Source organism: Tamandua tetradactyla, chromosome 6 (assembly GCF_023851605.1).
Source record: "Tamandua tetradactyla isolate mTamTet1 chromosome 6, mTamTet1.pri, whole genome shotgun sequence".
NCBI classification, from domain to species: domain Eukaryota; kingdom Metazoa; phylum Chordata; class Mammalia; order Pilosa; family Myrmecophagidae; genus Tamandua; species Tamandua tetradactyla.
In genome coordinates, this window is record NC_135332.1 from 176,937,694 (window position 1) to 176,964,965 (window position 27,272).

Below are 27,272 nucleotides of genomic sequence, written 5' to 3' on the forward strand. Positions count from 1 at the left end.
TGCTACTGACCGTTCTTTCTAAGGGGTCCGATGGGGCACGTGCACCTCTGACGTGCCTGTCCCTGTGCATCCCTTTGCATGCACTGGCTAACGCAGCCCTCACCAGAGCCCTTGTAGGATGACAAGTGTTTTGTAAAGAGAAGAATGAAGGCCAGAGAGTTGACATAATGGTTCCAGACTAAGCCACTAGGAAATGGTAGAGCCCAGCAGAGTAGAAGCTATGGTGACGGTGCAGTGCCACCCCTCCTGGAGAAGGATGGGGACGCGGAGCAGGAAGGCTGGCATAGAAGGAGGGCACGTGCTATGCACCGTGGCACCAGGGCTGCCTCTCGCCAGCCCTGCCAGGAGGCCTCACAGATGCTCCCTGCAGATTACGACATGCCAGCTGGAATGCTGTAGCACTGTAACTAAGAATGTAGAGCTTTTCAGCCATGTAGTATGCAAGGGCTTGGGTGATTTAAGATCCCAAGAATTCAGAGTGGAGTCTTTCAAATCACCCAATGAAATAAGTCCCTGTTCTGTTCAAAGTTTGCTAAATCACCAGAGTAACTCTTTTTTTTGGCCCAGTGTGTTAAGAATTTTGTAGAACATGTATTTTCACGCAACTAAATACAGAGAGTATTGATTTTAAGGCAAATGAAAAATGTATCGAATTTGTTCTTTCATCCAAGGAAATGGACTTACAGTATCAGCAAAACCTATTAATTTTTGCAGGCCTGCCAGTCTCCTTACCCCTGATCACTGTAGAGTCCCATGCCGTGGGGAGCACCAGCCCTGTATTTAAAGGGAATTCACTAAAGCCGCTGGACGGTGAGCAGGCTGCCCAAGACATCACGTAGCTTAGTAGGTCCAGTTCTGCCTGCATTTGTGCTTTACACCAAATTTGTTAATTCATTCATTCTTTCATTTAACAACTGTGGGAGAGTCCTGCCAGGCCAGGCTGGGTTTCAGCTAAACACCGAGACAGCGTGAACGAGAGCAACTCCTTGCCCTCCGGGGCTTTCCACCCAGGGGAGATGAGAATAACCAAGTATACATCAGATAAAGGTGTCCACCGCGAAGAGAAACACAGCGGGGCCGACCCTGGAGTAGGAAGGCGGAGTGGGGGGAACTTGGCTGGACTGGCCAGGGAAGGCCTCTGTCAGCAGCAGCATCGACTGGACCTTAGAGCTGAGGCTGGGGGGCTTATGAGCATGATGACGGGCAGGAACCATGCAGAGGTCAGAGGGAGGTTGGTGCTCCTGCGTCGGGAAAACGTTGGGTGAGATCCGTAACATCGAGGAGAGCTGGGTAGGGTGCGGCGGGGAGGGTGTGAGGATCTGCAGGGTTCTGCAGACCCTGGCCATGGCACTGCCTTTTGTATCACCTGGGATGGGAGCTGCTGGGGCACTGAGATGAGGGAGTGCCTTGGTGGGATGGAGGTTTTAAGGTTCTCTCTGGCAGCTGTGTGGAGGACGGGTGTTGAGGGACAAAGGCACAGCGTGCAGAGGGCCTGGCCTTGGCGAGGGGTTCGGGGGTGGTTGGGCACATTGCGAGAAGCGGGAGGATCTGGGACAGCGTCCTGAGGCTTGGGGAGTGACAGGCGTCAGAAGGGAAAGGGAAGAGCCGAGGATGGCTAAGGAACCAGGCAAATGCATGGTGATGCCATTTGGTGAGATGGGTAATGTAAACCTTGTATGCGGAGGGGCAGAATGTTCCAGAATTCTGGGGACTTAAAGAGCTGAGGACTGTACTGAAGATGGGATCAAGAGGTAGCTGGGCAAGGGCCCAGTGGCGAGAACTACCTGGAAAAGGTGTCAGGTTGTGACCAGGAGAGGCACAACTTCTAAGATCATGGGGGCCATGTCCGTGTCCTAGTCTTTGGGAGAGAAGCCTGCAGCAGGTTTCTACCTGGACAGGTTGGGGCTGAGCCCTGGTGCCACCACTTCCTCGCATCGGCCTGGGCCCTGGCCTTCCTTGCTGAGCCTCGCATTAATCATGCATGCAGCGGGGATGGGACCCTCCCTTGAAGGCTCAGATTAAATGGGATAGTCCGTGGACCCTGAACCCCTGCTTTTTGCACTCAGCCTGGTGGTGGAGATCAGAGGGTCTAGGGGCTCCACTACTTCCCACTGTGGGAACTTGGGCAAAGCTCCTCAGCCTGAGTCGAGCACCCCATCTGTCATGTGGGATCATGATAATTGGATTCTCTGAGTCTGCTTTGGAGATTAAATTAGCTGTGATGTTTAAAGCACTTCACACAGGGCCTAATGAAAAGTGTTAAAAAATTACGCCCTATCACCTCTCCTAACACTGAGTGCCTGGTGCACGGCAGGTTCTCATAAATGACGACTATCTGAGTCCCCACCACACCCACTCGCTCCCTTCCTCGTGGGATTTGGCATATAGGACGTGCTTGCTGCAGGGGGCCTGCATGTGGAATGACATCCCGATGCACGGAGCTGGCCCGTGACAGTCTAGAGCCTGCTTTCAGAGGTGCCAGCCTGCTGGGAGAAGGCTGCTGAGGCCTCTCGTACCAAAGGCCGAGCCAGGGCCCAATGGGCTCCAAATGGGGTTGGGGGCAAGGGGCCCTGACTTCCTCTTGCAGCACCTTCCCTGAGGTATCCAGGGCTCTCTCACCCTCTTGACGCCCATCTTTTAGATAAACGAACTTCCTCTGCAGCTTAATATCACTTCTCTTTCGGGATGTCAACCTTCCAAAGAGGAGGAGGAGAAGAGTGCAGTGTGAAGCTTGGGTTGGCCCTGACCCTGTGCCGGGAACTCCCTGGGGACTAAGCAGGCCATGCCCGCGTCTGCTGTCCCTCCATTGGACATCCATGTGGCACGTACTGACCGTGCTGTGCTCCAGCTGTGGGCAAGGTCAGGTGTGTGGCCACCACAGAGGAGCCAGGGAAGGCCACAGAACGCAGAGCAGAGGGAGGGATCGGGTCCCGCTGGGCGTGTGTCTGTTGAGTTAGCAGGGTCTGCTGGAGTTGTTTCACCAGGGAAACGTGTGTTGGGGGACAAAAGAGTGCCAGGCATTGGGAGCACTTGGGCTTTCCATGCATACAGCTCAGCTCTCACCACATTTTCATCTTTGTAAGTGGGTGACCCGCACGCTATTTAGCTTCTTGAAACCTCATTCTCCACTCATGGGGAAAGGGGGAAAATAAGGCCCCTCGCCCTGATGTAGAGAATAAAATTAGATGGACCTCAACATCAGCTGAGGTCTGGTGCCTGCCGGGGGATCAGCGAAGCTGGCTTGTTGCTCTCTGTTCTTGAACTGAAAACGCATCTCCATGCAGGTGGCGACCCCGGGGTCCCCACTTTCCCTTCCTGTCTGCGAGGACTCCGCTGTGCAGGTGGGATGTCTGAGCACGGAGCGGCTTGGAGTGAACGTCACATGGAAAGCTCGGCTTCAGGACATACCGGCAGCCGCCCTTCCCAATTTGCACAATGTTGGTATGTTTTCCTGCCTGGCCACCTCTCAGAAGGAATGCGACTTCCCTGAGTTCCTGAGTGACGCCCGTTCTGCCTTCCTGGGAGGAGCCAGTTTTGAGGGAGTTATGGGCCTAGTGGGAGCTAGTTACTAAAAATATATAAACATTAAGTCAAAGCCTTGCTAGAGTTAAATAGCATCGTTGACTACAAAGAGCCCGATTGTGCTTTTGTGAGTACCTGGGCCCAGAGAGGTAAGAGAGAAGATGTGAAGAAGGGGAGAGAAGGGTGGCGTGAGGGAGTCTTTATTGATTTATAAAGTATTTCTCATCCATTTCCAATTATAAACCATCTCAGACCACTTACACTATTTAAGCACTCTAGTTCACTATTGAAAACAAGGCAGTTATGTTGCAGGTGAATCAAGGGAGCAGAAAGATCTGAGAAAAAGGAGAATGGATTTCTTGATAGCTACTTGAGTATGCAGCATATTTTGCTCACGCTTTCTGGCAGGGTGGGAAATAATGCACACATTTCTGATCAGAGGGTGGGGCAGCTCCACTTCCTTCCTAAATTGCCAAATGACTGAAGGTCAGGACTGGCCAAATCTTGCACCAAGTTCTATGGAAGAACTTGTGGAAAATGTTGCCAGAGTCTACAGGGAATAGCTTGCATTGTTGCCATTCTCCAGACCTCTTGGCACTAACGCCTCTGTGTGAAAAATCCTTCCCTCCCCCATAGCATTCTGAATTAGGGGTTCTGATCCATTTTCCTTTTAGAGAATCTGGATAACGAGGGTGAGTTTGAAGCTGCAATAGTAGGAGATGTTTATTCCTGGCTTCAGTTGTGCAGACAATGATGATTGTGGTTTCAGGTCCTGGACTGCCTTCGTGGCAGTTGCTTCATGCTGGGATCTGCCCAGCTGCTTTCTCCCCAGGAAACACTTAAAGTCCAACATCTGGGGTCTCCTTGTTGTTTAGTCAAACACTGAGGTCGAAGGCCACGTTGCATCCAGCAGTCCCCTTTGAGTATCATCTTCATGCTCATTATCTCTAATGATCCAATACTGCAAGAGGCGTTCTGAGGCCTATTTTCAGATGGGTAAACTGAGGCTCAGGTATGTTAAGTGGCTTGCTAAAGTTTACGGTTGATGTCAATCTGGATAAGACATGATATCCTATACCAATGTGGGAAAGATGATGCCACAAGGAGAGACAGGAGCCAGGAGACCTGAATGTGAGTCCTAGTTGGGCTTCTGACTCCCTTGTGACTTTGGGCTAGTTGATCCCCTTCTCTGGGCTTCAGAGTCTCTCTCTGTAAAATGAGATGCCAGATGATTATAGTGGAGGGTTCCTAAGACTGCTTTCAGTGGAGTTGTGCTAGGTAGCTCTGGCCCCTTAGTCCCCTCTGGCCCTTGCAGAGAATAATGCAGTGACTCTCCTGCCTCACCCTGTGTCTTCCAGAGGAGGCCTTAGTGGGCAAGGACCTCATTGGGCGCTTTACAGATCTGATCCAAAGTGGTGACTTCCAGCTTCATCTGGATTCCAAGACATTCCCTGCAGACACCTCCATCCGATTCCTCCAAGGGGACCGCTTTGGCACCTCTCCCAGGACATGGTTTGGGTGCTTGGAAGGATTCTATAGAGTTTCAGCAGCCAACCAAGCCAGTCAGGATTCCCAGGGATGTGGTAAGTCCACCCTCTCTTCCTGGTGCTAGGAGCCACTTGAAGCTTCCGGAAAGGCCACCAGAGCACTGGGGAGAGGTTGCTCTGAGTGTGTAGAGTTGAGACTCATTCCTTTATTCATTCAAGGACTGCTTTCCAGTCATCACCGTGTGTGGCCATACCTCACCCATTAGGCAGTGGTTGAAATTGTGGGCATGGATGACATGACCGGTGAGCAGTTATCCTTTCTGTTAGTTGTTGACAACCTTGACCGCTGTGGCCTGAGGTGCACTGTCTTTGTAGAGAAAGCTCATGGCCAGCCTGTGTCCTTCGTGACATTTCTCGGTTTGCTGACAGCAGCACATTACTCATCATCATCCCTAAATGGACATTTTCCAGCCCAAGACGTTGGACCAGAGGAAGTGATTTCCCTGGGGTTTCACTGGGGTCGCTCTTGTCCTTCCACATTTCAGGTGTCATTTCAAGAGCTGAGACACTGGGTCTGAGGACCACTGCTGGAGGCCTTGGGTATGCCCTCTGCAGCAGGTATAAAACACCAAGAGGCAGAGATGGAGATGGATGGTAGTCAGGGCCTCGTCAGGAGAACCTGTATGGACACTAAGCCCTTAAGCTAGTCCCATCCCCTCTGGTGTGTCTTTATCTCCCTTGTGTAAAATAAGAGTTGTTTTCCTCTAGGAGGCCTGCCCTCCCAGCACTAGATGGTGAATTGCCCTGCTCAGGAAGCTTGGCTAGCAGCAGGACAATCTTGCCCGAAGGAAGGAAATTCACTGAGGACTTTGGGAATCAGAACTTGGTGTAAGGGTGATGAGGCCTTTAGAGAGGGTGGAAAGTTCAAGGACGGGGCATGGGGGAGTGACTGGATTTAGGGATTTGCCCAGAACAGACTCTAGAATGGGAGCTGGAAGCCTTTTTGGTAAAGTGCCAGATAGCAAATATTTTAGGCTTTGTGGGTTATATGGTCTCTGTCTCAGTGATTCAGTTCAGCCATGGTAGGGAGAAAGCCATGGCTGTGTTCCAATAAAACACTATTTCCCAAAGTGGGAAGGTTAGGTTTGCCACTGGTTGTAGTTTGTCAAGCCCTGCCCATGTAAATCTGCACTGTTCTTCAACCCCTGCTCACCATTACTGACTCACAAGAATTATAAATCCCACCACGTAGCCCTGCTCTCTTACTCCAGATATTCAGAAAGGTCCAAAATGGAATTCACAAAAGAAACACCTAAAGCCTTGGGTTTTCCCTGAAATCAGTGGTAACATCTATCCTTTGTTAAGTTCCGTCATGGATGATGGACCAGGGTCAGGGCTGATAGTGTCAGGAAGTGTCCTCAGATGCCAGGGACACCTGGGTTCGAGTCTTGGCTCCAGCATTTTCTGATCGTTGCACTTGCGAAAGTTAGTTGTGCTATTTATCCTGCTTATCCCCACCGTGTGCAATCTGAGCGGTAGGGCTTGTTGTGGGGACAGCATGCACCATCGGTGCAGGGCCAACCATGTGGCACACCGTGGACAGTGAAGGTCTCCTTGTCAGGATTTAAACTCGCATCTGTCCGCCTCCACGGCCCTTTCTCTGTCCTCCCCATCACGCGTCTCCTTCTTGCCAGGGTGGTTCTTAGCGGAATCATGCCTTGGGTTCTTGTGTCTGTGCTCATTGGCTCTTTTTCCTCCTCAAAAACACTCACATCTGAAACGCAGCTGTTAAACGACAAGGCAGAGCGTCGTCCCGTGAGGGAGAAGCAGGGCTGCTGTGTATTGCGTCTCAGGGGGGCCAGCCTGGGGGCCGCCTTGGAGGGCAGTGACTCAGAGGCACGTCGGGAATATCCACCCCAAGTGGCTCCGTGGGGTGGAGGTCTTATCCGCTGAGGGATATGAAGGCTGGTTACACTCACCCCCCTGCCTCTAGGTCCGCTTTACAGCTTCCCTCGGAATGATCTGCTGGCAACCTTCACCCCATATGGCCCACTAAGGAGAACCCCAGAAAAATTGTCTGGACTCTCCATTTTACAATCTGGCCTATGTTACCTTCCACCTATTCAGTGCAAACTCTTAAAAAGGAGTTAGCCCCTTTTGGATATTTTTCCAAAGCAGTATGTTATTTCCTCCTGCTCTTCCTCCCTCCATCCCTTCTTCCTCTCCCTCCGTCCACCTAGCTATCCATCTCTCTATCCATTTATGCTTTCAAAAGATAATGTGTCATACACAGTGTTACACACGCTCAGGGAAGGAAAATCTATGGCCACCATTTCAAGGACCTCACAGTCTAGCTGGGGAGAGGAAAGCTACCAGAGAGCTGCAGTAGAGTTGACAAAAGCTTTGCCTCCCAGTCAGGGCAGTCAGGGGAGGCTTTCTCCAGGAGAAAGGCAGCAGACTTAAGAGGAGTGTAGGAACTACTGTTCTGACAAGAGAGATGGTGGTGTGTGTACATGTGTGTGTACGTGTGTGTGTACGTGTGTGCATGTTCACAGGCCAGTGCTGGGGGTGCTGAAGTGATAAAAGAGATTCCAGGTGGAGGCAAGTGAAGAAGCAGGAGGCAGAACTGGCATTGGTGTGGGCAGCCCCGAGTTTATAGGGGTGGGGAAGGGGGCGTGTGGGGCAGTGGCAGGCGTCAGGGCCAGAGAGACAGGTAAGGGCCAGAGCAGGTGAGGCCTTGAGGCCAGGGAGGAATTCTGAGCTGGGAGGCGACAGGACTGGGTGGTGTGGCTGAGTGAAATTAAGGGGTGAAAAATCTCATGTTCCCTCTCAGGTATTTTTCTTCACCAAGAGCCCAGCTGTCCCCTTTATGGGCGGCAGGAGTGCTGGCCTGACTGCAACACTCTGAGAAACTCTCAGATTTAAATAGGCCAAACTGTCTCACCCTGCAAAGGAGGGAACTGAAGCAAAGGGTCCCCAGTGGTTCTGATGGAGTGGACTTACTGACGAACAAGCCCCTGGAATTGCCCGGGACCAGCCGGCTTTGAGACCAGCCTGCTGGGGGAAGGATGGTGAAAATCGAGCCAGTATGTGATGCAGAGTTACGAAACACTCTCCTGGCCTCAGAGCTGGAGGGAAATGGGGGGCAGGCAGGGCGCGCATCCCTTGAGTGCAGTTGAGGGCCCAGGCACTTGGGGCCTTGGGGCCCGTTCACTCCAGCTCTCTTCTTTCCCTTCTTCAAGATGCAGCTAGGGGTTTGCAGGCAGGCAGCTCGGGTTTGTTTTCTTTAGCAATGAATTTGAAGATCATTTACATGTAAGAATAAACACAGTTTAGGGGTTGAAATGCTAGAGATGATCAGCAACAGTCTGACTCATACAAGTAATGAAACTCTGCTCTTTGAAGCAGGATATTGATGGCTCAGGGCAGATTGGAAAGCATGTTGTTCAGTTTCCAAGATGCGGCTTGAGTGTCTGTTTGCTCGGAAATGCCAGGCACACACCTAGGCTAGGGATAGGGGTAGCTAAATCAATGTTGGCTCCCTCCCAGCATGTCCCACAGGTTTGCACCTACTCCTTTGTTACAGGAAGCTGGCTCGGCATGGTGGATGGAGCAAGGGCCTTGGTTTGAAAAGACTAGGGTCTAAATCTCAGTTTTATCACCTCGCAGCCTATGTTGTCTTGACCTTAAACCTCAATTTTCTCCAGTCTAGAACAGGGAGGATACCTTTCTATTGGGAGTCCAAGATGACACATTAAAATACCTAGCAAGGTGCTTGCCATGGTCTATCATTTTACTTCCCCATGGCCCTTCACAGGAAAGCATGCTGGGATGTAATGAACATCCTGATGTCCAGCTTTCTCTTCTGGGCATGGGGATAAAATGCCAGCTCCTGGGAGAGTTGCCTTAATATACGTAAGGTTCACACAGCAGAGTGCCAGGCACAGAGTAAGTCCTACCGAGAAGGGGTAAGATTTTTACCTCCCACTTTCACTGACTAATGGTTTACTTCTGAAAGTTTTTTGGCAAATTCTCAGAATCTAACCCTGATCTAAGAAGGAAATCCAAGTCAGCCTCCTTCTCCTCCCCCCTCCTCTGAGCTGGCAGCATCAGTTTGGCCACATTCATGCACTTTACCCAGAGTGTAGAATCTTAGACCCCAACTTATCCCTCGAGTCTGGTTTTCTGGTTTCCCAGTGCCTATCGTATAGGAAAATTAGGGGGAATTGGGAGGGTTAGGAGCAGAGAAATAGGAAGTAGTAAGAATGGGCAGCTAATGGACAGTGCAGTGCTGAGTGGCTCAGGGATGGGTCAGGGGGAGGCCAGGTGGCTCTCAGGCACAAAATCTGGGGAGGCTGTCACTGTCCAAGCCTTGGGGTTTTGGTTGATCTATGTGCCAAGGGCAACCCTGGGTGGGAGGCCTCCTGAGATTTGTGTCCTGGGAGCCACACTGTCCACCCCCAGTCCCAGCCCTGGGCAATGCTCTTTGACTCAGGGGGGAGGCCAGGTGAGTCCAACGAGACATTGCTGAACTATTGAAACTGCCACACCCAGAGAGAGACGTGTTTGGGTGGAGTGGGTGCTTAGGTTGGCTACGAGGAAGGACTTGCTCAGGTTCCACATTGGAAGGGAGCATGAGTACCATTTCTTGAGTACATGAATGAGACTGGCTTGAGATATGTACTTTATCTATATCAGCATTACTTTCCAATAAGTTAATATTATGAATCCCCATCTTACAGAGGAGAAAATGAAGCCTCTGAAAAGTCCAGGGAGTAAGACGTCACCTAATCTGTCCAACCCCAAAGATGGCACCCACTCTGTACTACACCACAGCCTTAACTTGGAGAGAGATCCCCTGGCCACCTGGGGATGGATCCTCATCTTCCCAGTTGTTCTCCAGCTTCTTCTCATGACCTTCTTCACTGGTCTACTGAGCTCTAGCTCCACTGGCTGCTCTCTTCCCATTCCTTGAATAATCCAAACTCACTCGTACCTCAGGGTTTTTGCACTTGCTGGAATTCTCTTCTCCCAGGTCTTTGCCTAGCTGACTTCCCATCATTCAAGCCTGAAGCATCACCTCCTCAGAGTGGTCTTTCCTCTCTGACGTGCCCTTGTGTCCTCGGCCTCCCTGTCACAATGCCTGCATCATCTTCAACGGATCTGAAATGCTCTTCTGACTCACTCACCCCCTACTAGCGAGCCTGCTCCTGGAGAGCAGGGAGCTCTTCTGTCTCCTTCCCAACTGTGTTCCCAGCTCTCCGAGCCTGAACCACTGTAGGCTGTCAATGGACACTGGTGAAGCGAATGACCCTTTGTCCCGATTTAGGGTTTCACATACCCTGTGTGTTGTGGGGTTATAACTACAAAGCAGGTATCTTGTTCTTTAACCTCATTTCTTTGTTTATCTTTTCTAGTGAAGTGTCCTGAAGGAAGCTATTTTCAGGATGAGCGATGCGTTCCCTGTTCTATTGGCTTCTACCAAGAACAGGCAGGGAGCTTGGCCTGTGCCCCCTGTCCTGAGGGCAGAACAACCATTTCCACTGGAGCTTTCAGCCACACTCACTGTAAGTTTTGCAGGTCCTGCTTTGAAAATGAAATCCCGCAGAGTAATAGGGATGCAACGGGACTTCTCAACCCCAGCATAGCATTTTGGGATGGATATTTCTTTGTTGTGGGGAGCTTCCTGTGCAGTTTAAGTTCTTTAACAGCATCCCTTGTCTTTACCCGCTAAATGTCGTTAGCACCTCTTTACCCACTAGATGCCGATAGCACCTCCCTGATTGGTCATTGCCAAATGACCTGATTGGGAGCAAAACTGCCCCTGGTTGAGAATCCCTTGGTACAGCGTGATAACCAGAGGGGATGCCAACTGTGAATTAATGCCTGGCCCCTGCTGGGCTCTGGACCAAGCACTTTACCTGTGTTGTCTCGACAATCCTCCTAATACCCCTTCCAAAGATTTGTTACTTTCCCCACTTTACAGATAGGGAGGGAGGGCTCAGGGAAGGAACATAATCTAGCCAGCATCACTCAGCTGGTAGGCGACAGAGCTGGCCTTTGAACTTGATTTTGTCTGATTCTGAAACTTCTGATTTTTGTAAGCCAGCCATACCAGATTCAGAAGTGGAAGATATTTTCCACCTACACTTAGTACTGCTGTGTAGCTCATTTTCCCTCTGGCCTTGCACATGTGTCAGGGCTCGTGTACTTGGGCCTTCCTGTATATCATGTAACGTCACTTGGCCTACGGACTTGACAGTCAGCTGATCACGTTGGGTTTTTCCTAACCAGCACTCCTAACTGGCTTTGTTGTGTATCTTTTTATGTTAGTCTGAAATTGTGTCCACCTGAGGCAAACTGTTATTGTTGAAAAAATTTGCATAATTTCTAGAATTTTGAAACCAATTAACCAAACGTTATCAAGGCACCTTCTTTGTTAAGGGCAGTTTCCTTGGTTGCAAGAGGTACAGAAATAGAACTATTCTTCCTGGAAAGTAAGTGTAAGAAGAACTTTTGTCCTGAAGAAGGAATTCATCATGGGAAGTGGAGGTGTCCTTGGCTTCTGGGCACCACCCTCAGTTTGGGCGCACTGTCTCCATTCTCCATGATTTGCTGTGACTTGGACGGCTCTCAGTCTGCCAGAGGCACCCTTCTGAAAGGGCATCAGAGTAACACATCAGTCCTAGTTCGTGGAGGGCATGTGGCAGGAGGTGGCGAGGGGAAGGGGACGGGGACAGGATGGGGCTGAGCCTGTCCCAGTGCCCACTCTCTGCTCTTCCTGGCCCTGGCCACATCACTTTCCTTCTCTGAAGGTCGAATTCCTGGTCAGCTACATGGGGCTGTGCTTTGTTCCGAAGTCTGGATCCATGGACATGCTTAAAGTACCTGAGAAGTGCCCAGTAAATATTAGCCCCCACTGAGTTGCGGTGGGGCCGATGGCATTTCCACGTGGTCATGGAGGGCTGTGCTGCATCATCATCGCTCTCCTTGACATCTTCCTTAAGTAATAGAAGATCTCAGTGATGGTACGCCAGGGTCAGCATTGGAGCCTGGGCCAAGCATCTGCTTCTCTCTGAGAACTTCTCCACGACACATTAACTCCACATGAGTTCCCAGGTCTCATTCTTAGGATGAATATTATTGAAGAGAGACACAGAGCAGGGAGTCCACAAGTGTTCAATGATGCCAAGTGATTAAGGTGTTTCTTTTGCTGTTGGGATATTTTTCAGAATCTCAGTTCCTTTATGTAATTGAGTTCTGTGTTGTAGTTCTCACTCATAAATACCATAAACCTGCATATTACTGTGAGAACACCTGCCTTATTTTTCTCAATAGGGTTAAGAAATAAGGTCCAATATTACATCACTTTCGAGGTTCTATTGCTGAGTAGCTCTTTATTAATTTAATTTTTATCAATTGATTAATTCACGAATAATGTTTATGTCACATAAAGCATTTTATTTGAAAGGTAGCCTTTGTAAACGTCCCACAGAAAAAGCTGTTTTTAATCAATGGTTAATCATATAACTAGCGGTCTTAACAGAAAGAAAATCAGATGTGATGAAGCCTCTGGGTTGCCATGAAAGAATTCCTTTCACCTACTTTTCAGCCCTGGTGAACCAAGTCAAGATAATTACTTTTTTTTGAAAAAATAAATTATTTTATTGTGAAAAATAACATATATACAAAAAAATAAATTTCAAAGTACATTTTAACAAGTAGTCATAGAACATATGTCAAAGTTTGGTATGGGCTACAGTTCCACAGTTCTAGTTGTTCTAAGACACTGGAGACTAAAAACAATTTGAGTGTAATGATATAGCAGTCGTACTCATTTGTCAAATCCTAACTTCTCTGTCATAACTCCTCCTTCTCCTTTGGTCCTTCTCCCAATCTTTAGGGATATTTGAGCTATGCCCATTCTAACTTTTTCACGTTGAAAAGAGGTGTCAATGGTGGGATAGGGGGATGGAGCTGGTTGATGCTCTTGGGGAGACTGGCATCTGTGGATTTGTGGACTTATCTGACCTAGGAACCATCTGAAGGTTTTAGGTTTTGGAAAAGCAGACTTAATAGGTGCAACTTTTATAGGATTTTGTCGCTTTTGATAGCGTTCATCAAAAATTTATTGAGCCCTTGCTTGGTTCTAAAGTACTTGGCATATAAAACAAGTAAGGGGAAATTGCATGTCTCCAAGAAGAGTGGGGTCTGATAGAAAAAGGAAGCATGTTAAGTGTGCAAATGTAGTTTAGTATGATTAGCAATACACTGGAAGTGAACGTAGACGCTGTTATAGTAGCTTGTGCTCGGTCCTGAGGGCTGTGTGAGGTGTGCCCCGGTGTGGAGTGGAGGCAGAGAAGTAGCTTGAGTACAGGGATAGAGGAATTCACTCCTGGTTTCACCTCACAGTTAGTGATGATGCTGGGGGTCCTAACTTGTGCCAGGCGCTGAGCAAGGTTCCGGGTCCAGATGTGAGCAGAGCGAGACCTGGTCCCTGTCCCTGGCACCTCCTCTCTGGTGAGGGGGCAAACATCCACCCGCTGTCCACACGAGGAGGTGTGAACAGTCACGGCTGCCCGCTGTGAAGGAGGGGGGCTGGGAGAGCAGGGGACAGGCGGCACGGCCGGGTGGAGGGCAGGTGGCCGGGCTGGGTTGGGGGGCTTCCCTTGGCATTGAGGATGGAGTTGAGCCCTAAAGGCAGTGGGGGTTCGCCAGGGAAGCCTGGGGCACCCGTGCACCCGACGGGGCCAGGAAGAGCAGAAGACGGGGTGCCCAGTGCTCTGAGGAGAACCACCTGTGGTTGGAGCAAAAGGTTGATGGGCAGGTCTGACTCGGGGCGGGACCAGAGCCCTGGGGCCAGCCCGGGTGTCAGCCTCCAGTCAGGGCAGGGACTCAGGAGAATTCTGGGTGGGGGCAGCTGGGCAGGCCCGTGGCAGACGGGGGTCCCAAGGGGCGCATCGTGAATCCGTGTCTGCCCTGTTTGCAGGTGTCACCGACTGTCAGAGGAATGAGGTGGGCCTGAAGTGCGACCGGGACGGCCAGTACGACGCGCGCCAGACCGACGGGGCCGGTGGGAAGGCCTTCTGCGTGGACACCCAGGGCCACAGGCTGCCCGGCTCCGAGATGGCCTCGCAGCTCTCGGGTGCCCAGTGCCTGAGTGCGTGCTGGCCCCATGGGCGAAAGGGGGTGGGGTCAGGGCGCCGGCCATGTGGACGTGGGAGTGTCCAGCTTCCCTTTGGGCAAGTTTTAATCTCCACAGAGGCTGAGAGGATAGTGCAGTAAACACCCTTGCCGCTGAGATCCATCCACGAGTGTCCACATTTCATACTCTCTTTCTGTCTCTTTTTTCCAGCCATTGGAAAGTAAATTTCAGACATGATGAAACCTCTCTCCTTAGTTCCTCAACATGCACAAGACATGTGTTTGTGGTTTTTAAGGTGTTGAGGAGTCCCTTCTTTAGGAGATTGCCTCCAGAAGCTGGACAGCATTTCTCCCTCTGCAGGGTGCTGTGGGGAGACTGGGACCCGGTTCTTGCTCCATAGGGTACTTGCTCCATAGCGTACTTTCTGTGTGACCCAGAGCAAGTGGCTCAACCTCTCTGATCCTCGCTCTCCCAGGGGCTTCCTGCCTGCTTCCTGGAGATGTTGTAAGGTCATCAGCCTTCTGTACAGTCCACAGACATTCACTGAGCACTAGGCCCTGCCAGAAGCACTCCTCCGATGAGACCATGGGGAGGAAAGTCCCCAGGGATCCGCCCGTGTGCTCTGGCAGCAGGGGAGCAGGCACACCCACAGACGGGAGAGCGGATGGGGTGTGGGGCCAGAATGGCATCATCCCAATGAGCCGGGACATACTGTGGTCCTGGGCCCAGCCCTTACCCTCCACGGGCTCCTCATCGGTGGAATGAGGGAACAAATGCTTACCTTGGGAGTGGGGGGCTGAGCGTCAGCAGTGGGTACCCAACTGAGGTAACAGGTATCTCCTAAGAATGACGAGAAGCTCTAATTGCAGCTACTATGAATCACACTGTTTCCTCTTCTGTTAGAATGAGGGGGTGGTCGAGGAAATCCGCAAAGCCCTTCACTGCGAGGGCTCTGGGTCCTGAGGACTCTGCTCCTCCTTTCCAGAGAGCCGCCACCATGTGCCAGGGGCCTCGGCTTACCTTTGCACACCTGACAAGCCAGAGCAGACTCGGATGCTGCCAGCGTCTCAGTGCTTGTGTTTAAGGAGAGCGCCTGGCACGTGTACACAGGGCAGCTGCGTTAAACTTCACAGTGATTCTAAGGGGCGTGTATTACCCCCATCTCTCAGCTGAGCAAACCGAGGCGAAGAATATTTAAGTGACCTCTGCTTATCCCTAAGAAATAACGTGCCTAGAATTTGAACTGCTGTGTGCCTGACTCCCAAATCTCTGTTTTTTCCTTATGCCAGGCTGTGCTTCCAGCTAGATCTTTCTATTTCCTCATTACACACACACACACACACACACACACACACACACACACACACACACACACGTATGCACATAAATCCCGCCTGTCCTCTAGGGAAGCTGGTACAGCTAATGATATAAAACACCAGAGAGAATCGAAATGAGAAATGTTCATCTTCAGAATGATCACGTCTCATCACCAGCACAGAGCTAACGCATCCCAGAGACTCTCTGTGTCTCCACGAATAAATTGCAAATCCAGTGAAAGCCTGGATCAGGCAGCAGTAACAGCCAGACGGTTGAGGACTACTCTAAGATGTCAATTAGGCAGCTCCTCGAGTCCTTGCAAATGAAGGAGAGTGAGTGACCTGCCTACAGTCCCAGGGATTATTGGCCATTCTGAGATTGTTCCCCAAGTGCCTGTGTCTTCACGCTGAGCCCTCTCTGCAGCCCTGCGGTGGTGCGGCAGCGGGGACCGCATGCGCACTTTGTAAAGCACGCCATGGCTTGCTCTGCCAGCGCTTCTCCAGAGCAGAAAGGGCCATTTAATCAGCAGCACCAGCAGCCAGCAGGCGAAACAGCCCCGCTGTGGCAACTGGATGCTACTGCCCTGAAGCGCTGGCCTCTGAATTGCTCCCCGCAGCCTCTCTCCTTTGCTTTCCTATGCAAAACTCTGAGCTCAAGTTTCCCTTTCTGGCTATGTGAAGGGATTTCCAGGTTAAGAAGCTGGGCTGCCACTGGATGTCAACACACCTCTTGCTTCTCGGAATCCTTTCCACTTACCTGTGGAGAGGACCTCTTTCTTTGGGGGTGGAACTGCAGTCTTATCATGAGGTTTTTTTCCTCCAGAGAATGCAAAGGGCCTAGAGGTCAGCTATCTGACTCTCTAAACAGGTAAATACCTGAAGAGGGATTTGGCTCTTTGTCCACCCCACTGTCCAGACCTCTGTTATCACCCACGTGGATTGCTGCCAGAGCCTCCTAACTTACCTTCCTGCTCCTGTCCTGCCCCCTCAGTGTTGCCATGTGATTATTCTAAAAGACAATTCTGCATATTCAGTGTCCCCTAAAATTTTCCAGTGGTTCTGCATTGCACTCCAGATAAAGTAAAAGATAACACCGAGCTCATCTCTGTGCTCTAACCCCATTAGACTGGATGCTCTTTTAGGGGTAGGATTGTACCTTATTTCTGTTATCTCTGGAACTGGAGGTGCTTGTTGATGGATGAATGAACTGAGCTTCTTCAGAACCGTTGCAGAGAAGGAGATTCTCCCACCATCCAACTTCCTGTGGCCATTTTGCAAGACAATCTCCTTTCAGGGGCCAAAGGGACCTGAGAGGTTACCATGAGTTGTGGAGTCTGTGCTGTTTTATTTGCCCTTCATAACAAGGAAACTAGAGCTCTCAGAGGTTAAGAGATGTGCCATGGGCACAGAGCTGCTGAGTGGTGGCCCTGGGACTTGAGCTGGGCCGCACTCAGAGCTGGTACTTATTCCCCTACTGCCTTCTGCTTCCTGTCTTAAGTCCTGCTTGTTGCAGCTTCATGGCAGCCCCTTAACCTTGGCTGTATTGTAAGTGGCTAGCCCTTGTTTACTCACAGAGCTAGTCTGACATTGGCCGCTGGAAATATTTCACATTTATCTTCCCTTTAAATATGAATTTAGATAGAAAATCAATACCAATGCGGAGGAGATAAATTGTAAGGATTAGCATAATACTAAGGTTCCCCTTTACTTCCTGACAAGAAGGTAAATAAGGCAGACATGGTAAGGTGTAGCTGTCAGCACTAGATATGAGGCAGCAGGCAGGAGCTACCTTACAAGGGAATTTCTTTCCTTGGGACACTCATGAGACTGGGGCTGCAAATGGGAAGTGACTTCTTGACCTATCACTGTTTGGCTTCTCTGCAGTTTTCAGATTTCATAGATTTGCTTTACTTTCAGTGATGCGGAAATTTGAGAAGGTTCCAGAATCTAAGGTGACCTTCAGTGCTGATGTTCCTGTGCTGGTCAGGTCCAGAGTCCCTGGTTCTGAGTCCCCACTGATGCAGTGTTTGGCAGGTAAGTGATGGCAGGAAGGATGGTGTATGAAGGTGCTTGCTGATCTTGGCAAGCCACACCACACAAAACCAACACAACTGTGCCAAAAGTATACTTTATCAAAAACACTTTGTAAATATGTTGATTTTCAAAAGGTGTATTCAGTTAATTTCCGAGTTTATGGTACATCTACTATCTGCCAAGAACCATGCTTCAGCTCTAGGAAGCAAAATAAAAGAAATCATTCTTGTTAAGCTAATTGTCCAGGGTGGGAGATATATTTGTGTATTTTAACAGTGAGGCCAGAGAGGTAGTCATAGCAGCTGCCGTTTATGGAGTGTATATGTATCTTTTTAAGGGTTAGCTCATAATCCAACAACCACCCATGAAGTAGTAATTTTTATCTCAATTACAGATAAGGAAAATAAGACTTTGAGATGTAAGTGGTTTGCCCAGGGACAGAACAAGTAAGACACAGGGCTTAGATTCAAACCAAGACTAAAGGCTGCCTAAGCCGCTCAGCCTGTGCATTGTGTTCCACTTCCCTCGCTGCCAGGTGTGGTCTAGGTAGTAAGTCAGTAACACGCTGAGTTTGCATCTGTGTGGCTGCACCTTAGTTCTGATAGACATATGCTGTGGTTTAGATCACAGACACTGTGCAGGGCCTGAAGCAGGAGGTGAAGAAAATGAATGATCCTCACAGGGGCCGAAGAGACAGGAAGAAAAGGTCGTGATGTGAGGTACCTGCCCCAAGAAAGCAACCTGGATTGACAGCAATGGAAGTTATTTGTTAGGAATACTATCCACATGTGCACTTAGCCACACACACGTGTGTGTTAGAAGGGCAAACCAGTGGAATGGGCAGAAAAAGATGATGCAGAATCATAGGAAATGAAGGTAGCAGGAAGGACGGGCTCGTATATTCGTGTCGGGAGATGGTGTAATCAGCCAGGCTGAATGCAGCGTCCACAAAAGGGTGAGTGGGACTAGGCAACAGCCTGAGAAAAAAACCATGTCAGGAAGGTCCAGAAAGATGGTGTCCTGTCAGGTAGCAGAGAGCAGGGCAATCTGCTCCAGTGGGCGTGTTGTGTGTGTGTGTGTGCATGTGAGTGTGTGCACGTGTGCATGTGTATATACATGTGTGTGCATGTGAGTGTGTGCTCGTGTGCATATACATGTGTGTGTGCGCGTGTGTGTGTGCATGCGTGGGTTTGGGGCAGAGTGGCACATGCCTGCAGCCCTCAGCATCAGCTGGACGACCAGGTGGTGACTGGCCGTGGTCCTTGCAGATTGTGCGGAGGATGCAGCCTGTGGCTTCCTCACCATGTCCACTGTGGGATCAGAAGCCTCGTGTGATCTCTATGCTTGGACAAATGACAGCATCACCTGCACGACGTCTGGCCAGGTCAGTCATGGCAGCCTGTGGCTGTCCACTCTGGTCCCTTCTGGGTCAGGCAGACTCTGAATTGGCCGTAAGCTGTACGGATGAAGAAAGGTGTGGGTGACAGCGCATCCCACATTGCCTCCATACCTTCCACACGGTGAGACAGGGCATCGATGCTGCAACAGGACAGAAATGGCTCCGGCTGAGGCTGGAGTGAGGAACCTGCTGCAATCAGGGCTGCTCCCTACCCCAGGGAGAAGGGGCCTTACCCTGAGCCCCCCTCCCCAGGTGCCCACCCCGAGCCTACCTCATCCTGCAGCTTCAGGACTGTCCCCTCCTGAAGGGGCTAAGGGTCGTTGTCTGGATGTCCTAAGCACCAGCTGTCCCTCTCAGTCCTGGACGGCAGATTTCCCTTTCATTGTGGAAGTAAAGCATGCCATGGTTTAAAGGAAAAAAAAACATAAACATGTTTTACCTCCACAATGACAGGGAAGTTAGACATTTGTTTGAACCATATGATATCACTATTCAATATGTCAAAGCTGGTTTGAATATCGGCAATTTCACATGGGAGCACTGAATTAGAGTAGAAGGCTATTCAATGAAAAGTTATCTCCTAGCTCCCTAATTTCTTTGCAGTTGCATATTACCATTTTTGCTTCCAATTGATTATGCATCCTCCCAGAAAATTTCCATGTTTTTATAAGCATCATTTTTGTTTGCTTGCATAGTGTTTTGTAATACGTCTTCTTTTCTAGCCTGATTTTCTCACCTAATAATTACTTTGCTGGGCCTCTATTTAAAGATTGCTTTTCTTTGTGATGGCAGCATACTAGCCCATTCTATGGATGGATGTACTCAGTTTAACTCACATTCTCTCAGATAAGGACATAGAGATGGCCTAGCAGTAAGCACATTGCCCACGCCAGGGCACTGTTCCATGCCCTGCACACACTCCAGCTTGCCAATGGAGTGTATGCATGAGCTGCCCACCCCTGGGGCACAAAGGGGCCCCTGAGTATTAGGGCTCTGTCGCCAGGGATTCTGCAGCTGCGGGACCCAGAAAGGAGGCGGAGAGGTGTCATAGGGTCCCAGGCCCAGGCTCGGTGGGGCTGAACCTGGGCTGGCCACTGTTGGCTGCTGGACCATGAGCAGGCTCCTCAGCCTCAGTGTCCTCATCTGTAGAATGGAGCCCATTGCTCACAGGTCTCGGGCGAGGATCTGAGGAGCTCACACAAGACACACAGTGGGCTGGCCAGGAAATTCCAACACCTTTGGGGGCCAGCTGGTTAAAGCACTTGGGGGCGGGTGACAGCCTGTATCCTGTATTTTCTTCTCTGTCATGGTTCAGACTCGGTCTTGAGACGTTATCAGGAGGGAAAAAACGGCATTTGTGGTGGGGAGAGGGAGGATGAGACTTGTGGGCTGGTGACACTCAGAAAGAGAGAAAACGTTAGTAATGCCAAGACATGGTGGCCTTGGGCTCAGCCTCCCCGGCTGGCTGCCAGGCAAGTGCAGTCTTCCTGTGGCCTGGGCCCACGGGCTGCACCCTCCTCCAGACTGGACCATGGACAAGTGACGGCTCAACAGCTCATTTCTGTCTAGATGTCCCCCCGGCAAGGCTTGTGGGGGGGACACTCTAAGGGTCGTGGCTTCCAGTGACAGGGGCTCCCCAGGAGAACACGTCCCAGGCTCTGGAGAATCACCAACTTAAATGCATCCTACTCTCTGTTTCCCTAAGGGGTCAGAGCAGCTTGTAGCAGGAACAGTAATAACAAAGATGGGCTGACATTTATTGAGCACATCTAAGTAGCCGGCATTTCTCTGAGCAAATATATTAAATCACTGATCATTTGGTCAGTGCAACACCCCTACAGCTGATTGTATGGCAAGTGCGGATTTTAGTCTATAAGAAATACAACGTTTCTTCATAAAAAAATGGAATTAAATCTGCCTCTACCCCCAGCCCAGGGAGGCACTCTCTTGCAGGGAGAGGCCTTAAGGAAGCGGGCTCTGGAGCTGGGCTCCTTGGGCTCCAATGCCAAGTCCTCAGCTTGCTGGCCAGTCCTTACCCCTCGCCCTCACATTCCCCATTGATGAGATGGGATAATGATGGAAGCAACATCATGGGATTGTTGCTAGGGTTGAATGAGATGGAACCCTAAGAGCTCATAGCACGGTCTCTGCTGCAGAGTAGGTGCTCGATGGCTGGCGCTGTAATTATCATCATAGCTGTCCGTCCGTCAGGTTGGCAGGAAAATCCATCTCGACCATGAGCAAGGCTCCCTCCAGGGTGCTGGGCTCGGAGTGCTGTATGAACGCCTGGGGGCGGGTGGGAAGGTGGGAGGCGGGATGGGGGAGCTCACGGTCAGTGCTCATCCAGGATTGGTCCACACTGCCTAGTGCTGAGGCCCCAGTCCCAGAGCTGGCTTTGGCTCCTTGGCTCTGCTGCCTCTGGGCAGACCTGGGCAGAAGCCCAGTGCTTTGGATTTAGCCTCCCCAGGAACATCATCTGACATCTGGCCGTCCCCTTCACGTACCCCAGGGCACGACCACCGAAGGGCATGGATTCTGGCTACTTGAGCTCCCTGGCTCCTCTCCTTTTCTGGTCTGCAGGAATCACTTTCTTCTTGAACTTCTCAAAGGCCCTTCCTTGGCTTCCCAGCCATCACCTCTTCAGGGATTTCAGATTTTCTAGAAAGAGGAAGAGCAACTGATTTCACATAGCCTCTGGGTTAGCCATGCCCTTGAAGAATTCCCACAGCTAGGAACTCACAGTGTGAGTTTTGGGGAACAGAGCACTAATTGATAGAGACAAATGTATCCTACCACACCCACATGGTAATATTGATAAAAGTAAGTCAGAAAGAGAGATCAGCAATACAAGTGATAATAATGGCTATATCTTTGGAAATATGACCACACCATTTCTCTGCTTAAGAACTTTCCCCCGGATCCTCACTGAATGGAAACTCCACACCTTAGCTTGGCCTATCAACCTTCCATGGGCTGGCTCCTGCTTCTCTCTCTTCTCCTACCACCCCTCCTCTTATATATGACAGTCCTGGAGAACCACTGCACCTACTTTTCAAAACACCCATGGAAATCCATGTCTCTGGTTCTGTCATTTGCTCTGCTGAAAATCCTCTTTCGAACTTTTTGCTACCTAACAAACTCTTACTCATACATCAGAACCTTACCCAGATTCACTTTTGCTGGGAAAATTTTCTAGTTTCTCCTTTTGTGATAGAATTAATCTCGCTCTCCTCTGTAATTACCTCCTCTGTAATTACATGCATATGTGCAACTAACCCTCTGAACATTAAAAGACTGTTTACATGTCTGTGAGCTCCAATAGATTGGGAAAAACTAATGAGCAGAGATCCCCTTTTATTTATCTTTGTGACCTCGGCACCTAGTCTACTGCCTGGTCATGGCTGGAATTTGATGAATGCTTTTTTTTTTTTTTTTTTTTTTTTTTTTTAAGAGAGAGGGAGGAAAGGAAGGAAAGACAGAGAAGGAAGGAAGGATGGAAGGAAGGAAGGGAGGAAGAAAGGGAAACATTTTTAAACATTTTCTTGTTTTATTATATTTTGTTTGTTTGTTTGTTTTTTACATGGGCTGGGGCCGGGAATCGAACCGGGGTCCTCCGGCACGGCAGGCAAGCACTCTTGCCCGCTGAGCCACCGCGGCCCGCCCTGATGAATGCTTTTTTAATTGATTGCTGTGCATCACGGAATGATAATTTAGCCTCTTTCCATCCCCAGGAACAAGGCGCGTTGGGGAACCTGAAGGCTACCAGCTATGGCAGTCTTACGTGCCAGGTGACAGTGAGGAGCCAGAAGCAAGACTCTTTGGTTGTGTATTGGAAAAAGGGTAGGTGGTCAAGCTGGCTGGCCCAGAGCCTCAGAACCTTCACTTGGCCTTTGTCCAGAGCCAAGCACCTGTGGGGTGGAGCCAGGCTGTTCCTCACCCCACTGCGTGCCCGAGCCCAACCCCCTTCACATGCACCCTCGGCAGCCTTGTCACGCTGCACTCCTCAGCAGAGAGTGCTCTCCCCCCCAATTTCCTTCTATCCTGTATTGACATATTTGATCCTCATCACAGCCTGGCAAAGATTGGGATCCTCGTTTTGCGGGCGTGGAGCTAAGTGCCGGCAGCCCTAAAGCTGGTGGGTACAGGATCTGGGCAGAAGGCAGCTGGGTACACACTGTGTGCCCTGGATGCAGCCTCTTGAAGCGTCCTGCAATGTGGGGCCACTGCCAGCAGGAGCACGGGCTCTGCGACCTGCAAAGGCCACCCCTCCTAGGTCTTCTCACTCACTGAGCTTCTCCCTCTTCTCCCTTTGGTCTTTACCCTCCCTGAGAATCACTGGCCCTTTTTCTCCCACCCAATCAAAACCTCTAAGCCCTCCCTGGCAATCACGCTGTGCATAGCGGTGCTTCTCGGACTGCGATGTGCATGCAAGTCACCTGGGGAGGGGCGGGGGGGGTGGTGCTGCAAAGATGCAGATTCCAAGTCAGTAAACCCAGGGTAGGGACGAAATTCTGCATTTCTAAGAACCTCTCAGGGGATGCGGCTGCTGTTGGTCTGGGAAGATGCTTTGCATAGTAAGGGTGGGTTTTATTTTATAATTTATTGTTTCTTCCCCAATCATCCTTTCATTGCACCTCCCCATACTCTTGTAGGAAAGCAAAAAGGATCATTATCCCTTTTTGCAGATGAGTAAAGTGAGGCTTACAGCAAGCAAGAGAGTGGTCCAGGGTCATGCGGTGAGGAAGCTGAGGAGCAGGATTTGAACCTCATTGTGTCTGAGTTCCACCCCGCAGAGGGCCAACAGACATGCACGTCTGTGCTGCTTTAGCACAGGCATCCTTTGGCCTGAACCCCTCTTCTCCACCCTGCTTGCCTCCTTCCTTCCCTCCGTCAGGGCTGAGAGAGCTACCAGTTGATGCAGGGGCCGAGGCCTGGGCCATGGCTGGGCCCTGCCCGGTGAGCTGTGTTGCTGCCCGCTGGGCCTCAGCTTCCCAGGGCTTCGGGGTTCAGCCTTTGCTGCCAGGCTGCTGGCTTTGGAACCCAGCTTTGTCATTTCTGAGCTATGATCCCAGGCAAGTTAAACACCTTCCAAGTTTAAGTTTCCTCATCAATGAAATAGGAGACAGGGGGAACCAAGGCTATGGGGAGACTAAAAGGAGGTGCGGCACACAAGCTCCTGGGACAGCACTGGTCCTGGGCTGGGCACTCAGCTAGGACTGGCTGTGTCCATGATCCTTTTCATTCTTGACCCCGACGCTGTGGCCAAGAAGACACCCAAACTGGGCTTGTCCTAGGACGTTGGGGTTGGAATGGCAGGGAGTGGGGTTGCCACCCCCTTAGGTGCACAACTCGGGGCAGCTGCCTGGGGCCCCCAGTAGCCTCAGGTTGGTGCTGGGAACAGCGGTCAGCAACTGGCCAGGGTGGAGCAGTCTGTGGTCCATGGCAGGGGCCAGCAGGTGGAGCAGTCTGTGGTCCATGGCAGGGGCCAGCATCTGTGTTTTCCTGTCCCTGTCCCTCTTCTGCCTGAGGCTCCCTCCTGTCTCAGTAGCACATTTGCCTGGAGAGTGGAGCCCAACAGAATTGGGGTCTCTGACCACAGCCAGGATTTCTTTCTGCCTCAGGGCTTATTCCAATGACTTTTCCTGCCCACTTTAAAAAAGAACAGAGGGAAGAGATTACTTTCTAAAAGAGAAAACTGAAATAAAATAAGTAGTTCCTCCCCCAAATTGTTCTTTCAATACATTTCTTGACCTTTTATCACATTTAAAACAAATGCAATTGCAATCTGAGTGCCTTCCTTTTTCTTTCTTTACACCTCCTGAAAATTTCTGCTTCAGGAAAGATTGCAAGGGAAATTCTGAAACTTCCTCATTGCCGAAATAAATCAAGGGCAAGCTGGTTTTTCACTTTTTATTTTGTCTAGTTCTGGTTTGATTTGCTTTGAATCAATTATTCTGATCTACCAATAACATAATTTCAGAGGATAATAAGTTCCCTGATGAAAAGGAAACCAGATAGTGGGGTAAAGATGGATGTGAGCTGCTTTAGGGCACTCAGGAAGGGGGCTCAGTGGAGACATGGGAACCGTGACCCAAAGGATGAGAAGGAGCCTGCCATACAAAGGCCTCAGGAGAGGGGTTCCTCTAGGCAGGCGATGGGAGAGGCCATGCCCTGTGCTCCAGGGTGGCACTGGCCAATAGGACTTTCTGCAGTGATGGAAAGATTTTCTTAGAACTGCGCCATCTAAAAGGACAGCCATTAGCCATATGTGGCTGCTGAGCTCTTGGAATGTGGCTATTGCAACATTAATTTTGATTACTCAGATTGATATTTAAATAGTTGCACATGGCTAGTGGCTACTGTTTTGGACAGCAGAGAATAGCTCTGGGGACTCAAGTACAAAACAAAGGGCAGTAGAGCCTTTAGTAGAGGCACAGACAGAATGTAAGAGAAGCACAGAGAGAAGAAATGAATCCTAACCCCCTGAATCTGGGGGATGTACCCTTTAATTAAGCCAGGCTTTGGTGAAGGATGGCCTGGAAGCTTTGGTGGACGAGGTAAACAATGAAGGCCTTCCAGGCAGGAGGGACGGCACAAGCAAATGCTTGGAGTGGCAGGAGGCCAGCACTTTGGGAGCCTCTAGAATTATCTGTGGGGTGCAAGCTATGTGCAGGCTCACTACTCAGCCTTCTTGAGTACTTTTTTTAAAAAAAGACTTGCTAAATCCATAATAAAGAATGCTACAGTGAATACGAAAGGGCAAAGCAAAGGAGGGGTTCAGACTGCTGAGTTATGGAGACAAGGGCTGACCGCCCAAGGTAAGGGAAAGTAGTGAAGTCCTTGCTCTGAGGACAGCAGGTGGCCAGACTAAGGTGAGAGGGCAGGTGGACCAGGGGTCATCCCTGCAGGCCTCGGTTTCTCTGCAGCTTGCGGCCTTCAGCTGCCTTTTTACCCCTCTCCCTTCTTATTGTTTGATGGCAGAAGGCAGTGACGTGCTGGGAGACGCCGCCCGTCGACCAGTGCAACGTCAACATCATAGCGGTGACGTTTCCTTCTCTGCCTCATGGTTTTTTTGGAATTTTCATTACCAAAACACATCATGCCAGAGGCTACCTCTTAGGGGATATGAAATGGGGTGATGCAGGCAAACCACATGCCATGGGGCCTCTATATATACATAACGCTCAATAAAGATTGCTGGGAATGGTAAATAATTATCAGTGCCAGTTCCCCAAGCACACCGTTTAGATTCTCCCAGGTGAGAGGGGTTTGTCCAGGTCTGCTGGGCTGTAGAGCCTGGCTTCCCCATGGAGCACAGGGACTTCAGGCGTTCCATGGCTCAGACGGCGTCTGCTATGGACTGCAGGCCGCCTCTCGCACAATCAGGGCCCACTGTCGCATGAGATCAGGAAACAGCTCAACTCTTCAATTTTTGAGGTCTTTAAAAACTTATCTGCCTTTTTTGCAGGTCGAGAACTCACCACGATGAGCCAGAAAAGCTTTGAGCAGACTGCTTTCCACACCGCACAGTCCGGGATGTATAGTCCCGTTGTGTTCTTGGCCTCAGGAGCAGATCTGACCGCCGCGCACATCTTCTGTCTTCTCGCGTGCGACCGGGACGTGTGCTGTGACGGGTTCATCCTCACACACGTCCGAGGTGGTGAGTCTGGCGGGGAGGGTCAAGGCCTTCCCAGGCCGTGACTACTGGCCTGACATGGAGCAGTGACCAGGAAGGGACAGAGAAGCCAGGGATCACCCTCGGAGACGGCCATGGGCAATTGCAGCCAAGAGGGGGCCACACCCAAAGCGAAGGCCATGTCCACATACCCAGAGTCAGAGACAGGCCAGGGCCCCGCTAAGTGCCACACGCCCTGCTAGCTCCTCACCTGGTGGTGCTGACTTCATCCTTACAGCTGTCTTCCGGCGGAGTGCTGAGCTCCATTGAGAAACAGGATTTTACTTTGCTAATGCTGCCGGAATGTAACATACCAGAAATGGAATGGCTTTTGTAAAGGGGCTTTATCAGGTACAAGTCTACAGTTGTCAGGGCTGAAAGATGTCTAGAGAAAGATAACCTGATTCCAAAGAGAGGCTAATAGGAAGGCGCGTGGCTGGCGTCTGCTGGTCCTTGTTTGTGGCTCTGTTGCTCCCAGCTTCTGACGCCAGTGCTGTCCTCTGGGCCTTCCCTCAGCTCCTCTGGGGCACACCTCTGGGCTCCGGCTTGCTCAGCATCTCGTGGGAAGGCACGTGACAACGTCTGCTGGGCTCTGCATCGCAAGTGTCTGTGTCTAGGCACCTGCTCCCTCTGTCATCACTCCAAGCATCTCCAAATGTCTGTGACTATGTCGGATCTTTTAAGGACTCTCTCC

The 27,272-nt window shown here is 50.5% G+C and overlaps 1 protein-coding gene across 1 annotated transcript in view; it reads left to right on the forward strand.

The window, feature by feature from the left end:
* Positions 1-27,272, forward strand: part of TG (thyroglobulin) — a 234,772-nt gene that overhangs the window by 39,309 nt on the left and 168,191 nt on the right. The window contains exons 19-26 of the mRNA XM_077167733.1: positions 3,285-3,441; positions 4,881-5,105; positions 10,427-10,576; positions 13,999-14,169; positions 17,388-17,504; positions 18,773-18,888; positions 22,635-22,743; positions 26,372-26,563. Coding sequence (XP_077023848.1) covers positions 3,285-3,441; positions 4,881-5,105; positions 10,427-10,576; positions 13,999-14,169; positions 17,388-17,504; positions 18,773-18,888; positions 22,635-22,743; positions 26,372-26,563 — 1,237 coding nt within the window. The remainder of the gene's footprint in view (positions 1-3,284; positions 3,442-4,880; positions 5,106-10,426; positions 10,577-13,998; positions 14,170-17,387; positions 17,505-18,772; positions 18,889-22,634; positions 22,744-26,371; positions 26,564-27,272) is intronic.